The sequence below is a fragment of the Heteronotia binoei genome, chromosome 4 (genome assembly GCF_032191835.1).
Source record: "Heteronotia binoei isolate CCM8104 ecotype False Entrance Well chromosome 4, APGP_CSIRO_Hbin_v1, whole genome shotgun sequence".
Lineage (NCBI taxonomy): Eukaryota > Metazoa > Chordata > Lepidosauria > Squamata > Gekkonidae > Heteronotia > Heteronotia binoei.
Genome location: NC_083226.1, coordinates 77,970,999 through 77,986,757, shown reverse-complemented (window position 1 = coordinate 77,986,757; position 15,759 = coordinate 77,970,999). Strand labels below are relative to the sequence as shown.

At 41.1% G+C, this 15,759-nt stretch overlaps 1 protein-coding gene across 1 annotated transcript in view; it reads right to left on the bottom strand.

Annotated features, from left to right (window-relative positions):
• Positions 1-15,759, bottom strand: part of AOPEP (aminopeptidase O (putative)) — a 392,059-nt gene that overhangs the window by 138,031 nt on the left and 238,269 nt on the right. The window contains exons 12-13 of the mRNA XM_060235458.1: positions 7,543-7,605; positions 6,792-6,875 (exon numbers count right to left, since the gene is read on the bottom strand). Coding sequence (XP_060091441.1) covers positions 6,792-6,875; positions 7,543-7,605 — 147 coding nt within the window. The remainder of the gene's footprint in view (positions 1-6,791; positions 6,876-7,542; positions 7,606-15,759) is intronic.

The following is a 15,759-nucleotide window of genomic DNA, read 5'->3' as shown; positions in this document are numbered from 1 at the left end:
GTGACATCATCATGCCGGGAATGGTGTGTGCCAATGGGGCTCTTCAGGGGCAGGGATCCCCCCAGCAACTTGCTGCTTGCTGGCGGGTTGGGGCCGTCCAGGGCAGGGGATCCCCTCACCTGGTGGGAGCTTGGCAGCCCTACCTCAAAAGGACCTGCAATGACCTATTTGCAGTCAGCCATCATTAAGGTTGTCAGCTCTGGGCTGAGTAATTCCTGGAGATTTGGGGATGGAGCCTGGGGAGAGGAGGAAACCCCAGCCGTGTATAATGCCACAGAGTCCACCCTCCAAAGCAGACATTTTCTCCAGAGGAATGATCTCTGCCTGGAGGTCACTTGTCAACCAATTTCTACCACTAGCTACACAATCTCGCGGACTTCTGCAGTCTACAGTACCAATTAAAAGCCCCTGAAGAGTCTGAAGTTTTCCCCACCCGAGGGTTGCCAGGTCCAAACTTTCCCCAATGGGAAAGCTTTAAACCTTCAATTTAAATAGTTGGGAAACAACCAGGGCCACATAAATCTGCTCTGTAGGTCACCTCTTGCAGGGCAGGAGTCAATGCCCCCCCCCTTGGAAAGAGCAGATGCCACAAGCACCTGTCCTGCAATTTGCTGCTTGCAGGGCAGGTGAGCACAGCAATCACTCTTTTCTTTCTCCTCACAGGAAGGGAGGAAGAGGGGTGGTCACCCACTGCCACTCTTGGGGGCGGAGTCTCCCCTACTGGCCACCTGGCCAGTGGTGGCCTGGAGCCCCCAAAACTGGGGATCCTCTTCCTCCATCTGGGGACTGGCATCCCTTTTCGTATCTCACCTATTTGGTATCTCACCCCTTTTTGGTATTTCACCTATTTCTGTCACCAACAGGAAATTATGGCAATATAAGGAGCAAAAACATCCTTTAAATTTGATTTTAAAGATACCACATATGTCTAGATTTAAAGGAAGCATCCAAGAATAGCTCTACTAAAACAGCTATTTCCATACCTGAAAAACCCTATTATATAATATTAAGGAACAACAGTGCATATTATCAGCAGTTTTGCATGGCCTTATAAAATATAATTTGTTAAAATGGTCATCATGGAGAAGAACCACCAGATATAAATTCTACTACAGTAGTGCAGCTAATTTTTCTTCAAATAAAAGGCATGTCTCCTTTGCAGATGTGTTTTACATTAAGGTGGCCTTAATCTTGCACTGTGCAGGAGGGAAATGCCCACTGGCAATGAAGCACACCCACTAAATGATATAATTCTATGTAAACTTTAGACTACTTCTAACACATGGCCATGCTGCTTTGTATTTTCCTAATTTAGAAAAGGCCACCTCAGATTTGTGAAAAAACTAGATATAAAGGTCATGAAATCTCTCAATAGTTCCCTCCAAAGATGTCCAGATGCCATAACAGTAAACAAAATATCCTGTTGATTATGATATTAATTATATATGCAAAATCTGACTATAAAGCTTAATTTCTTAAGAATGCTTGGATGGGGACATGGAAAGCACTTTTAAAGCAAGAGATAAGCAGATATTCAGACATCATGTCAACATTATGGTTAAGTGAGATTACTTATGGTTTGATGTGATGTCTGAATTAACTATAGATGGCAATTGCCCAGCAAACTGAATCACGTGGTTTAAAAATTAATTTGTAAACTATAGTTTGTGCTAATTATAACTGAGCATACTTTGTGAGTAGTCACTGCTCTGCCTTCATAGGCTGCTGTACCTTGAAGACAGGAACAAACATTTTAAGCTGAATTCTGAGAGATAGGAAAATGAAATCAGATAAGCATCTAAATTTGGAAGCGCAAACCACTAGTTTGATATGTTGTCTGATCTGATAATTCCAAGGTGTATCTATATTAGTCTATTGTAGCAAAACAAAACAGAAATCCAGTGGCACTGCAGAGACTAACATATTTATTCCATTGCCTTTGTGAGAATAACTACAACAGGCTCTAGAAAGCGGCTCTGGGTGAGTGTCCTGGAGAGGGAAGTGCCCTGGAGAGGAAAGGAAAAGATAGAAGGAGGCAAGGCATGTTTAGAAAGCAGCTGTTGGGCATGTATTTTATTTATAAAGAAAAAGTAGAATTCAAAATGTAGGGCCTTTCTTTATGATTATTTTGTTGCATAATAAGTACAAATCTGTTCATCATTTGCTGTGTCTCATCTGCAAATCTTTGCCCAAAAAGTGGGCTTTGGAGATACAGCATTTTCCAAATAATGAAATAAGATTCATTTTTTAAATCTAGGGAAATTTAAAAAAAAATGGAGAGCATTCACTGAAATTATTGTGTGGAATGTGGTTTCTTTATTATTCTCATCACCCACTTAAAAACAACAACCTCAAGGTGACTGAACAATGCACATAAAATATCCTCAACTTCAAATAATAATTTAAATCATTATATAAAATGATCATATAATTGAAAAGCTGGATTTTCTTCAGGGGTGAGGGGAAAATCAGTTGTGTAGGGAGATTCTTCCATAGCTGGGAATCTTTTAATGTTCTTATGTAAATATATACAAGGACCGATCAAGATATACAACCATGAGATCAGACACATGTACAAATGAGATCAAGGAATCACAAACTGCTACACAAATCCACCACATCTAACAGGATATGCATAAGTTAAAATACATCAACTGAAATAGGTGAAGGGGGTGGAAAAGAAGGGGCAGCTGCCACTTTGGAAATAGTCCTCCCATGCTTTGTGTCACTTAGCCATGTTATTCCCCCCAAGAGAAAGAAGAGGAAAGAAGAGTTGCCATCTTGATGACCACTTTGCGGCTCTCCCCCCTCCCCCCCCCCCCGCAAAAGTCCATTCACAGCATGGATACAAAGGCAGTCTGCCCCTCTTGAAACAGTCCTGGAGCGCTATGCACCTCTCAACATGGTCAAGACCCTCAAAAGGATAAGCAAGAGCACACCAATGCTATCTTGAAAAGTCCCATGATGCATTGGTTCTTCTGGACTATTGTGTGTTTATCAAGGTGGAGAGGGAGGGGGGCATTATTTCTAGTCCCATCATGCTTGACTGACAGCATCTGCCCAAGGAAGAGGAGGGGAAAGAGAAGAGAAGGCCTGCTGGATGGATTACACTTTTGCTGATGGGATACAACTGAAAGTCGAACTGTTTTGTCCCAAAATCCTTGGAGGTGTTTAACACCCTGACGTCCCTTCCCTCTCACCACCTTCCCCCCCTCCCAGAGTGACCATTTGGGGCATTTCTTCATGTTTCTTCCATTGCACTAGTTTGCTAGCTTACTTTCTTGGGCAGACTAAACTAAACGATAGCTGCACAGGGAAGCTGCTGAATAAAAGAGAAGGTTAAACCCGCTTGGTGTGCATGCATCAAAAGTGAGTTATTGGCAACACAGCTGAAGCTCACATCTTCAGTTTCAGCACTGTATCTAAAGAAGTGAGCTCTGCCTCACTAAAGTTCATATTTGAACAGATGTGTTAGTCTTTAAAGGGTCATTGGACTTCTGTCTGAATGAAGACATTTAATAGCATACTCGAATGAATTCAGGAACAAAATGCATTACAAATCTTGAGGATCCATTCCTTATCAAACATTTCATTCATACAAACACAATTCTGAACATGTAATTCAAACACCGTAAACTTTTCTTACTAGACCTTCTAAACAGCTTTTAGTATTTTTAAATTATAATCCAATAGATTACCAATAATACATACTAGAGATTTATGTTGGTTACTAAAGCATACAAGAGAATTTCAGAAGAAAATCAGCTTGTGTTTCATAGAGTATAGCAAAGCTTTTGACTGTGTGGATCATGAATGGCGATATTTGGTTTTAAGGAAAATGGGTGTGCCACAGCATCCGATTGTTTTAACGTTCAGCCTGTACTCTGTACTGTTATGACAGAATATAGAGGAACAGAATGGTCCCCAATTCGCAGAAGTGTCAGACAAAGATGCATTTTATCTCCCTTTCTCTTCAATCTATATGCAGAATGTATCATAAGGAAGACTGGATCAAATTTAGATGAAAGTCGAGTGAAAATTGGTGGAAGGAACATTAACAATTTGAGATATGCAGATGTGATATACAAAAACAACTGTCTGAGCACAGGAAGAAAAATGACCAACTGAAGTACAATTAACAGACCTATACAAATTTATCCAAGATCAGTCTCCCATCCACAGCAGTTCATTATGTTGTGTCATTCTCTCGGCTTCTCCAGTTAACAGAAGGCAGCAGTCTCCTCAGGTTTTCCCCACCACTCCATACTCAATGGTTGATATCTTCAAGGGCATTGTTTAAAGTATAATAAGGAGGGAGGGGGGAGGCTTCACACTCAAATGCATCAATGAGTGCTTTGATTTCATGGCGTCTCACACAGGTTAGTAATGGCAAAAATCTTTCATCCAGAAGAGGAAATGTGATTATCTTGTCATAATCGTAAAGAACTGTATGATGGAAGTCAGAGAGTACAGTTTTTAAGGACTCTTAAAAGTTACTTTAGGTGTTCAGTAGTCCCTCTCTAAAGACAAAAAGACCAGTTTTGAGACTAAGGAGCTTGTCTTTTAACTGATTAAATGTGCCAAATAATTTTAGCTACATATGTAATAGGTTCAGTCAATGATAACCACTGCTACAGTTTAATACTCCAGCCTCTATTTTTCCATCTCCTTTCTTACCATCCCAGCTTGCTTACCTATATATATATCCCAAGGCAAACTCCTCCCTCTTTACAGCAGACTTTATGCATATTTATAAGTTCAGTCTATAACCTTTAGAAGCAATGCGAACAGGATGAAACCTCAGGTGGTCTGACATTAAATACTGGGAATTTGTTTGGAATGGCTTAACCTTAATGCCCATTTTTGTTCTTGAAATCTCTCCTACTTAAAGTTTTCAGGTTACAAAATGGCAAATAATGTGGTCTTCATGCCAAAATAAGATACCTATTCCTACACAAAATTGTTCCCGGATTAGTGTGCACAAAATGCTCCTCCCTTCTTACTGGTCTGCTAATGTAGATGTCAGAACCATTGTAAGAAAACTTCAATTTTAAAACTATTAACTCAAAATTGCAACCAATGTGAAATTCATCTAGTGAGCACAATGTTGTCATTGAAACATCTGAACATTTCTAGTTCATTTTCTAGTTGAAACAAGGAAGAGACAGAAAGCAACAATATACTGATATATTATATGCAATTTCTACTGACTCCAGAATTTGATAGAACACTGGTTGCTTCCAATTACTATTTGCTACATTAATTATACTAAATTATTAAAAACAGGTATAAAATCTTAACTGTTCAAAGTAAAAGTGCAGTGACACTTTTAAGACACAAACTAATTTATCATGATTCACATTAAAGTAATGTTCTGCTTGAGCTGATGAAACTGAACCCCCACCTTGAAAATAGAACTAAACTGCTAAATTGTTTCAATTTTAGTGGTCTGAACTTTAGTGTTAGCAAACTGACTATGAATAACACAACATGCCTATTTTATCACAATACTAGAACTAAACTAAAATTAGCAATCCCTCAATTGATTAAAATTATACCATTCATTGGCTATCTCTCTCTACCACTCCCACCACCACCAAACAGAACTACACTATCTGCAGACTTTTGTGAAATGAAGTAATGCCCATGCTAAGGCAATACAACCCAGAAGTTGGTATCATAATATTAGCAAAAACTTGGCTACAGAACCAAGAATGAATCATCATACTTTCTAGAAGCACTGTTAAAGCTGCAAAATAACATATTGCCTATTTAATCCTTCCAACACTATGAAGTTTGTTTGTTTTGTAAATTGGGAACTTTTCTCTAAAACAACAAAGTATTACAGTAGGCCTGATAATATTTCTGTTATTTACTGTTAAATTGTTTGAGAAGCATTTTTTTTGTAGTTACTGCGCACGCAAACCAAGACAGTTATTTACCATTATCTAACAGCAGGCTAATTCAAAAGACCTTGGGTTTAAACTGCTTCCCCTAGATGTACTAACTTGGAAGGAAGTTCCATTGAAATAAATTACTTCCTCATAAATGTATCTAGGAAGGGTAACTAGTACCACCAACCTAACTCAATTAAGCCACCTCAAACACAAGCATTTAAAGATTTCCAACTATTCATGGACAAAGCCATCCATGGTTAATATCAGAAAGGTATGCAATGTAATTCAACATATATGTACCAATATTATTCTTTGGAACAAGAAATTATGCTAAACCAAGGGGGGACATAGTAGAAGAATGCACACATACTTGCATGAAACCCTTCTCCATTTTAGGTGAGCAATCTGCCAACCACTGATTTCATTCTAAACTCATTCATTATGTTATAGAAGTTGCACAAAAGCAGCAATGGATTGTCCTGCAACAGCAGAATTCCTTGAAGCTATTCATGTACCATAAATAAATAATAGTCTGTTCATCATGCAAACTGGAACATATCCTTTTGCTACATTTTCTATTTGGGAAGAGGGAAGGCTTAAAAACAGCAACAACAATAGTCAGGCTTGTTATTCAGAAACTTTCTAACAGAATGGCTAAAGAGACGCTAGCCTGATTCTACAAGAACCTCTCTAAAATTCTTCACTTCCCAAGTTGAAACAATGTATAAATGCTATTTAGCCAATAGAGTCCTATGAGACAAGATGTTTCTTCAGAAAGAAAACACACACATAAACTAACTATTCTATGCTATGCTGTGATTGTGTTTCCACATCATTTAAAAGCATTTACCTAAACTTGCTACCATTTTATAGATGCCAACAATGAGCCCATACCTTTTGGAACACATCTTCCTTGCATTGCCTTTTCTTTCTGCTGCTTCTTCTGGCTCTCTGATTTACTTGAATCCATTTTGCAACCTACAGGTCAAAACCATAGGGCTTTTAAAAGAAGACACAACCTGCATGCAACTACTCAACATGAGTAAGAAACTATAAACAGACTCAAGACACATTTTTCCATTGCTGCATTGGAAAAGGAAAAGGGGGGGGGGGAGAGAGGGATATACTTATCCAGTCTACAATACTGCGCTCTTGGAAAATTTTAATCTATTTGTTCATGGTCAAAAGAGAATTGTGTTTCTTTCACTTTGCATAATAAACAATTTTGGTTGTCCATTCATGAAGCAAACCTAGACCACAGTGCAAGAGTCCTGAAAATACTAACAGAGCTTGCAAAGTGCTGTTGTGTATCCACAAATTCCAAAAAAGCCTGACTGAGACCTTAAAAGAACTTTCTTCAAAGCACTGTCTTCAGAGGAAGGGGCAACAATTTAACACAGAAGATTTTACTGCCTATTCCTCCAGATTTTAGTTGCAACTACCAGTTTTATCCATCCAAGTTTACATTAAGTGCTCATAATTAATGTAAGATAACAAACAACATATCTCATCGCACACCAGCATTCATCTTTTAGCAATATTATTATTATTATTATTTAAAGGGAACTTTGAAGGGCACACAGTTGCAGCGCTGAGAAAGAAACAAAACATCGCTGTAATTGGCAGCAACAAGATAAAACATTACCTCCTCATTCACTTGCAGGGCTAGTCGACACTCTTGCCACGCCTGACTTTCTTCCACCAAAGGCTAGATTGAGGGGGGAGACAAATAAAGTACATGTTTATTGAGGATGAAGGTTGCACGATGAGATGTACTTTCTCCTTGCCCCGGCCTCTCTCCTTGCATCCTCCAATCTGATGCAAAACTTCCGCCTCTCAGCTTCTTTATTCACCTCTGCGCAGCAAACCTCGGACTACAGTCTCTCGGCTAGACTCTGACAAAGTCCCAGCCTGTTTCGTATATATTTTTTTCTTTCCAATATTAGAGACAGGGAACAAGAGATGAGGGTATGCAAGGAAACACTGTTTTGAGTCTGCAGTAGAAACGATCCCCGATCCCGCGAGCAACTCCCCAAAGCTGCGCGTGTTTGTTTTTCCCCCCCTCCTCCCTTTTGTACACGCGGTTGGGATTTGCATTTGCACTGGATGCAGCACTCGTAGCAGCAGTAGCCGCGGCTTTCTTGTTATTGTTTCAGGAGTGATACTGACGCTCTCTCCGGACGCATCCACAGGCCGGCGAGAGTGAGCGCCGTCGCGCAGCACAAGGGACCTCCGAAGGAAACGCAACACCTAAGAGAGGGGGACCTTCCCGTGTTCCAGCCTCCGAGATCAGAGGAGAGGAGGAGCTTGCCTTAAGGGAACACAGACCGACCGGCTTTGTTCGCCCGTCGCCCAAAGATACAGGGGACCGTTCGCTCGGCAGTCGCGGCTAAGCTGCTAACGTCATAATTTAAATATTACAGCGTCTGTCTGCTTCCCTTACGTTCACTTGCCGAGAACGCCCAGTTGGGAATCGCTCTGTCAGTAACTGCTCACCTCCCCCTCGAAGTTTCCCTAGAACTGAACATTCCGACCTCTAGTAGCCAGGTCTGGCTTGCACCGGAGAACTGACAAAACCCAGGGGAAGCTGCGCGTGCTGCGCTTGATCCATGCAGAAGCATAGCTCAGCCCCCCATCAAGCCTGTCTTCACCAGCTTCCCCAGCGTAACCGCCTCTGTCCCTTTCCCACCTACAACGCACCAGTATGAAGTTTCTCGATTTTGAATGGGGCAATCCGAATATGCTCATGCTTTTGTATCCTCTGATATTTTATATGGTAATGGTTTATTCAGATCATCAACAGAAAAGTTGGAAATAAAGAACAGGAAAAGGGGAGAGATTTCAGAAAACTACAACAGCTACTTCATATTATAGTCCATTACATATTGTATTAGAAAGCATTGCCCTGCATTTTCTCCTATCACTCACATAAGGACCTATGTCACTATTCCCACAAGAAGTATTTTAAAGCTAATTTCCTAATGGAATTATTGCTGGAACTATATTACAACACAAATACGAACTTAAAACTCCCCCCACCGCACCCCCGCAGCTTCTTGACCTCTGTGGAATCCAAAACTGTATCAGATGAATTCCCATGGAGATTCTGAAGTGCATCTTAAAAGCAAGCATTAAGTTTGCTTTTTGCAACTGGAATCCTGCCATTTCTATTAGTCATGGGCATACCAGAGCTGACTCCTCCATCAGACTTCAGTTCTGCAAAGATTGTGCTTCACTTTAAAGCTGCCAAATCCTGAGCACACAAGAGAAGATCTCACTGAACCCAATGAAATTTACATGAAGCACAATGCATAATCATCAGGGGTCCTATATGACAATCTGAGGGGCTAAGCACATGCTGATGACTTCAGGGCCAATAGAAATTCATAGGCAATTCAAGGACAGAACACAAGGCAATAGCTTCTAAGTGTTCTCCAAAACAAGTATTGCCCCAGAATGTATACTTGGCAAACTTAAATGTTTTCTGAAATTTGACATCTGTGTGTAAATGTCCATGCCTCCTACTATCAAAAAAACTTAATTTATGTATTTTTTTAATTTTCTGAAAGGTTGATAGAAAACATTTACATTTTTCAAAAGTAAGAAAACAAAAATATCAGAACAAATGTTCCTCCACATTGCATTAGAGGCATCTACAAGCAGATGTCACAATGTAAATGTATGTGAAAAGAGTGATCACTAAATCTTGAACAACTCTTTAACTACTGCTTTTATTTTCAAAAAAGACAGTGGCCTGCCCTGTTTTTATTACCATAATAACCTTCTTTCAAGATCAAAAGCTTTAGATCAAAGCCAAGATCAAACCCCTTGCTTTAAATAGAAGCAACACTGCCATGAAGCATTATACAAAGGAGTCATCTTAATAGAGATATCATAGTAGAAAATTTTTATCACAGACTTTTATTTTACATGTATTTTACATTCACATAGTAATTGAGAAAACTGCTACTCGTTAACCATTATGTCCTTCAACAGGCAAAAGCAAGCTGAGAAAAGTCAATCATCAAATGTAAAGAAAAGGAGATTGTTAGCCACCTGGGTGTAGAGAGATGTCCAAGCTTTACACCAAAGAGTTTATTTTTCCAGTTTTCATCCTTTGGCATTTGCCTAATACATAAAGGCATTTGTCAGGGTATGACAGCCATTTCGTTCTGTAGCCAAAATACTTTCAGTTAGCTCCTTTTAAAAAAGATTTATCAAGTGTGAGCTTCTGGAACTCTAAAAACAAGAGCAGGAAGCTGTGAGGGAAACTGGAGAGAGCTGCGGATCAAAATGTGCCCACACAGCAACTGGTAGAGAATTGAACACTTGAGAAGCAGCTCGGGGGTCGGAACAACTGCTAGTGAGGAACTGGTCTGACTGACCTAAGCAGGGATTTGAATTCAGGAGTCAGGCCCAGAAGGAGATCTTTTCCACCTACCTCACAGGGTGTCTGTTGTAGGGAGGGGAAGGGAAAGGAGATTGTAAAATGCTCTGAGAATCTGAGTGAAGGGCAAGTTATAAATCCAATCTCTTCTTCTATGATCACCTATAGCACCCTGACTCTGCTGTATATCAGTTCACACGCTTACATTCACCTCAAAGAGAATGGCACCAACTATTAGTGATTTGCATGTGGGAATTATCACAGACCAACCATCACAGACAGAACTTTCATATCACTTCCCATCATTTCCAATACAGTACTTTCTAATAGAGGCAGCTGTACACTCAGTATCAAATTGTTAAACAAGTGGCTTTGAAATGATATATATGCATAAATCCACTGGCCTCTAGTTCACATGAATCTCACTTCACCTCACATCACCTCAGCTGTTCACTCAAGAGCAGTTCTTGAAAGAGCTCTCTCAGGCCCATTTACCACACAGGGTGTCTATTATGGGGAGAAGAAGGGAAGGAGATTGTAAATTGCTGAGACTCTAAGTAAAGGATGTGGTATTAATCTAATATCACCTCCTCCTCATCCCATTTTTTAGAAACAGACTAGGGAAATTTATAATCCAACTCTATCCTAATATTAATAGTCAACTAAATTTTAATCTGTTTACAGATTATACAGTGTTTAGGAAATGTTTTTGGCACCAAGGACAACACTGGGCACCTGAGCCCCACTAATTTATATTCTCACTACACAGAGGGTTTGATGATGAAGACCCCAGGTTTAAATCTGAAGAAGAAGAAGAAGAAGAAGAAGAAGAAGAAGAAGAAGAAGAATTGCAGATTTATATCCCGCCCTTCTCCCTGAATCAGAGACTCAGAGCAGCTTACAATCTCCTATGTCTTCTCCCCTCACAACAGACACCCTGTGAGGTGGGTGGGGCTGGAGAGGGCTCTCACAGCAGCTGCCCTTTCAAGGACAACCTCTGCCAGAGCTATGGCTGACCCAAGGCCATTCCAGCAGGTGCAAGTGGAGGAGTGGGGAATCAAACCTGGTTCTCCCAGATAAAGAGTCCGCACACTTAACCACTACACCAAACTGGCTCTCAGCACTACTTCTGCTTCTCAGCACTACTTCTGCTTCTCAGCACTACTATACAGTCCAGCACTACTCATTGAGTGTGCTGGACTGTACAGGGAAGGGGAAGTAACTGTCCCCCAAGTCATTTGAAAACTGCTTTTCTGTAATAAGTTCTTGCAAGGCTGAGATGCAAGGCTCACGTGATCAGGATCTGTGCTTGCTTTTTTGGAAGTGGGGTGTGATTTAAATGCCTCTTAGCTATTTGGGAGTTTCTTAATAGGATGTGGTTCCAAGCAGGTTGGGCAATCGTAACGAGTTACTTGCCAAAAGTCAGCCACATTTTGGACAGGCGCTCACAGGAGCAGAGCTCCGAAACCTATAAATTTTATTAAGCTCTTTCTTTCTCCCCCCCCCCCCCAAATCTTGCTTCTGGGTTCCATTGTTCAACCTCGGTGAGAATTTTACTGAAGATTTGACAAACTTTCTAATGGGAAAATAACCAAAACATATAAAGCAAACAGATGGAAATCTTCATCATGCCACTGTGGAAAAAGGAATTTAAGTATGATGGGAGTAAAGTTTTATTAAGACAATTATAATTCAAGAAGCATTTTAAGATAGATGCTGAGCTAATATAATTTAGTACACCTTCCAGTGATGTCAGGGGTGTGTGGCATATGCAAATGAATTGTGCAAATGAGTTGTGCTAATGAGCCCTGGCACCTCTTTTTCTATGAAATGACCTTGCCTGACGTTACCTAGTGAGTTTAGTGGACAAGCAGGAACTGGGGAGGGGCAGTGGCTCAGTGCAAGAGCCTCTGATTTGCATGCAGAAATTCCCAGGTTCAGTCCCTCAGAACATGTGACCCAAATACTCCAGCAATCACACTGGCTATCTATCTATGCTTGAGCACAGTTGAAGGTGTTGGTTTTGTCCTTAAAGCTCTACATGACTTGAGACTGGGGTATCTGAAGGACTGTTTTTTCTCATATGTTCCTGCTAATAAATGTTTTAAATAAATAAATATCCAGTTAGAAAGGATACAACAATAGGTAATGTGAAAGACCTCCACCTTAGACCCCAGAGAGCTGCTATGTGTCTGAACAGATAATACTGACCTTAATGGACTGGTGGTCTGATTCAGTTTAAGGCAGTTTCATGTGTTTTCATGTGTGATTAAAACTGGTTAATCAAATTCAAACCAAATATTTAGGCACAAGGTACTAAAACATGAAAATAAGTGGTTTAGGTTCATGTTATGTGAAACAATTTGCAGAGTACTATGGAAATGACAATCTAGAGTTCTATGGAAGAGACAGGCCTATGAAAATGCTAGAGTAGACATATTCTAGTGTTACCTAATACATAGTGCAATCCTAAGAAAAGTTACACTCTTCTAAGTCCATTGAAGCCAATGGGTTTAGAAGGGAGTAATGCTGTTTAAGACTACACTATTAGGCACTGGTCAAAGGGTGAACCTGACATGATCCCCAGCCAGCACATTATGGTCTCACAACTTGACCCTGAGGTTTAAAATAGATATCCACCATTTTCAGAGCAACTGTCTCACTAGTCCAGCTCTGATCCTCCAATAGTGGTTGGGTTAGTGCACAAATATAACTGGATATATGCATGAACTATTGTAGCAAGAAAATCTGTGCAACATGGAAAAGTTTGCATGTTGGTTTTACCAAAAAAAGAGAAAGGTCCGTGCTCTAGAGCCCAGGTAAAAATGTCCAGCTAGAGCAGTACAACCAAATTCCTGCTTCCAAAAGCAACCAGCCAGATATCTCTGGTAAAATCACAAGCTTAGACTGAAGAGTGCCAATGTATGCGTCATCACATAAAACAGGAAGACACTTCACCTCAGAAATTTAGTAGCAGTATCTGTCTCACAAACATTGCAGGAATCCAAAAGAGGTGAAAAGTCCAGCAAATCTGTGTATTTTCATATTTTTAGTCTATAACAGTTAAACCAAAAGATGAAAAGAAAAAAAAATTGATTAGTTTCTGTTCAATCATGAATTGTATTAGAAACCATACATTTGAACGCCAACAAAGACTGGTTGCATACGTATTTTCCCTTGTCTTCTGGAATCTGATCCTGTGGTATGTAAAGTTTTTACTTTTCAAGCATGGAACTTCTTCAGTTTGAAGTCAAGATATTTAGGAATCAGATACAGTTCACACAAAATATCTTACTGTCCACTACAATAGTTCTTGCCAGGTTTTATAAGCACTTGTGCTGGACCCCCAGACAGCTGGTCTTCTGAAAAGTTACAGCACATGTCAGTTAAAATTGTCAAAAGCTTTCATCCACAACCAAGCCAGCTAAAATGTCTTGGTTATTTAAATGAAATCTGAGCTTTTCATTTTAGAAGCCTCTTTCATAGCAGCAAACTCTCTCACAGATATTTAATGCAGTTCTCCAACGTATATCCAAAAGCAGACATGGGGCCTTTTTCAGGGTGGAAATATGCATTATGGGTAGTTCCATGATTCTTTTCCCCAAGGGCAGGTAAAGCAGCTGTGGTGGCTTCAGACTCAGAGGAGACACTGTGTGTGAGGAGGGGAGGGAGGAATGAGCTTTTTTCTTTCCTAGCCATTTGCCTACTGCTCCCTTTTGCCTAAGGAAAAATAATACTGAATGGTTGATTTTTACCTTGGAAAAGAAGAATTATCATTCCCATTGGGTCTCCTTTCAATCTGAAATTACCTATAACTTCACTAGGTGGTAACAGAAGTCCTTGAGAAAAAGAAACATAGAACTGCACAAAACAAGAACTTTAGATCCACATACATTATGCAGGAAAGATCTACTGTGAGCAACAGTTTATTTTTCAGAGGAGGCTGAAGTTGGTTCCTTATTTGCAGTTCCTTATTCATTCCTTATTCGTGAATTCAACCAAAAACACTGAAGAGAGTTCTAAAGCTCTGAACCCCAAAATAATGCCTGGACCCTCATATATCATACATCCCCTTGTTCAGGGGAGTCTGCCCTGAACATGTGCTGCCTCATGGTCCAATGAGCGGTTCTCATGCCAGCTGCTCCAAAACAAGGTGCCCCCAGAACACTTAAACAGACAGTCACTGGGGACAGACTGTACCCCAACAATATTTGGATCACCTCAAGTGACACATCCCCATGCTTGGGACACTGTCCCCTGCAAGAAGACATGCAGTACTGCCCAGTCCAAACACTGGTTCTGGCACCACAAGCTTCTATTTGGACTGCCACCTAGAAGCCTGTATTTCAAAGGAGATATGAATAAGGAACAATTTTGATTGATTGCACTCTACACCCCAAAAAACAATACCAACCATCACATGCCATACACCCCCACGTTCAGGGGACTCTGCCCTTTGAGAAGACATGTGCTGGTTTCTGATCTAAAGAATGGTTCTCATACCAGCTGCTCCAGAGCAAGGTGCCCCCAGGACACTCAAAGAGGCAGACACTGGGGCCAGGCTGTATCCCAAAACAATGTTTGAACCACCCCAAGTGGCACATCTCCACGCTCGGCACACTGTCCCCTGCAAGAAGACATGCAGTACTGCCCGGTCCAAACACTGGTTCTGGCACCACAGGCTTCTATTTGGGTGCCACCTAGAAGCCTGCATTTCAAAGGAGATTTGAATAAGGAACTATTTTGATTGATTGCCTTCTACACCCCCAAAAGCAATATGGACCACCACATGCTATACACCCCACGTTCAGGGAACTCTGCCCTTTTAGAAGACATGTGCTGCTTCATGGTCCAATAAGCGGTTCTCGTACCAGTTGCTCCAGAGCAAGGTGCCCCCAGGACACTCAAAGAGGCAGACACTGGAGCCAAGCTGTACCCCAAAATAATGTTTGGACCACCCCAAGAGACACATCCCCACGCTCGGCACACTGTCCCCTGCAAGAAGACATGCAGTACTGCCCAATCCAAACACTGGTTCTGGCACCACAAGCTTCTATTTGAAGTGCTACCTAGAAGCCTGTATTTCAAAGGAGATTTGAATAAAGAACAATTTTGATAGCATGCCCTCTGCACCCCAAAATACAGCGTGGACCACCACATGCCATACACCCCCACATTCTGGGAACTCTGCCCTTTGAGAGGACATGTGGTGCCTCATGGTCCAATGAGTGGATCTTGTGCCAGCTGCTCCAGAGCAAGGTGTCCCCAGGATACTCAAAGAGGCAGACACTGGGGCCAGGCTGTACCCCAAAGCAATCTTTGGACCACCCCAAGTGACACATCCCCACACTCGGGAGCCTGTCCCCTGCAAGGAGACATGCAGTGCTGCCCGGTCCAAACACTGGTTCTGGCACCACAAGCTTCTATTTGGAGTGCCAGCAAGAGGCCTCTATTCCAATGGGGAGTTGAATAAGG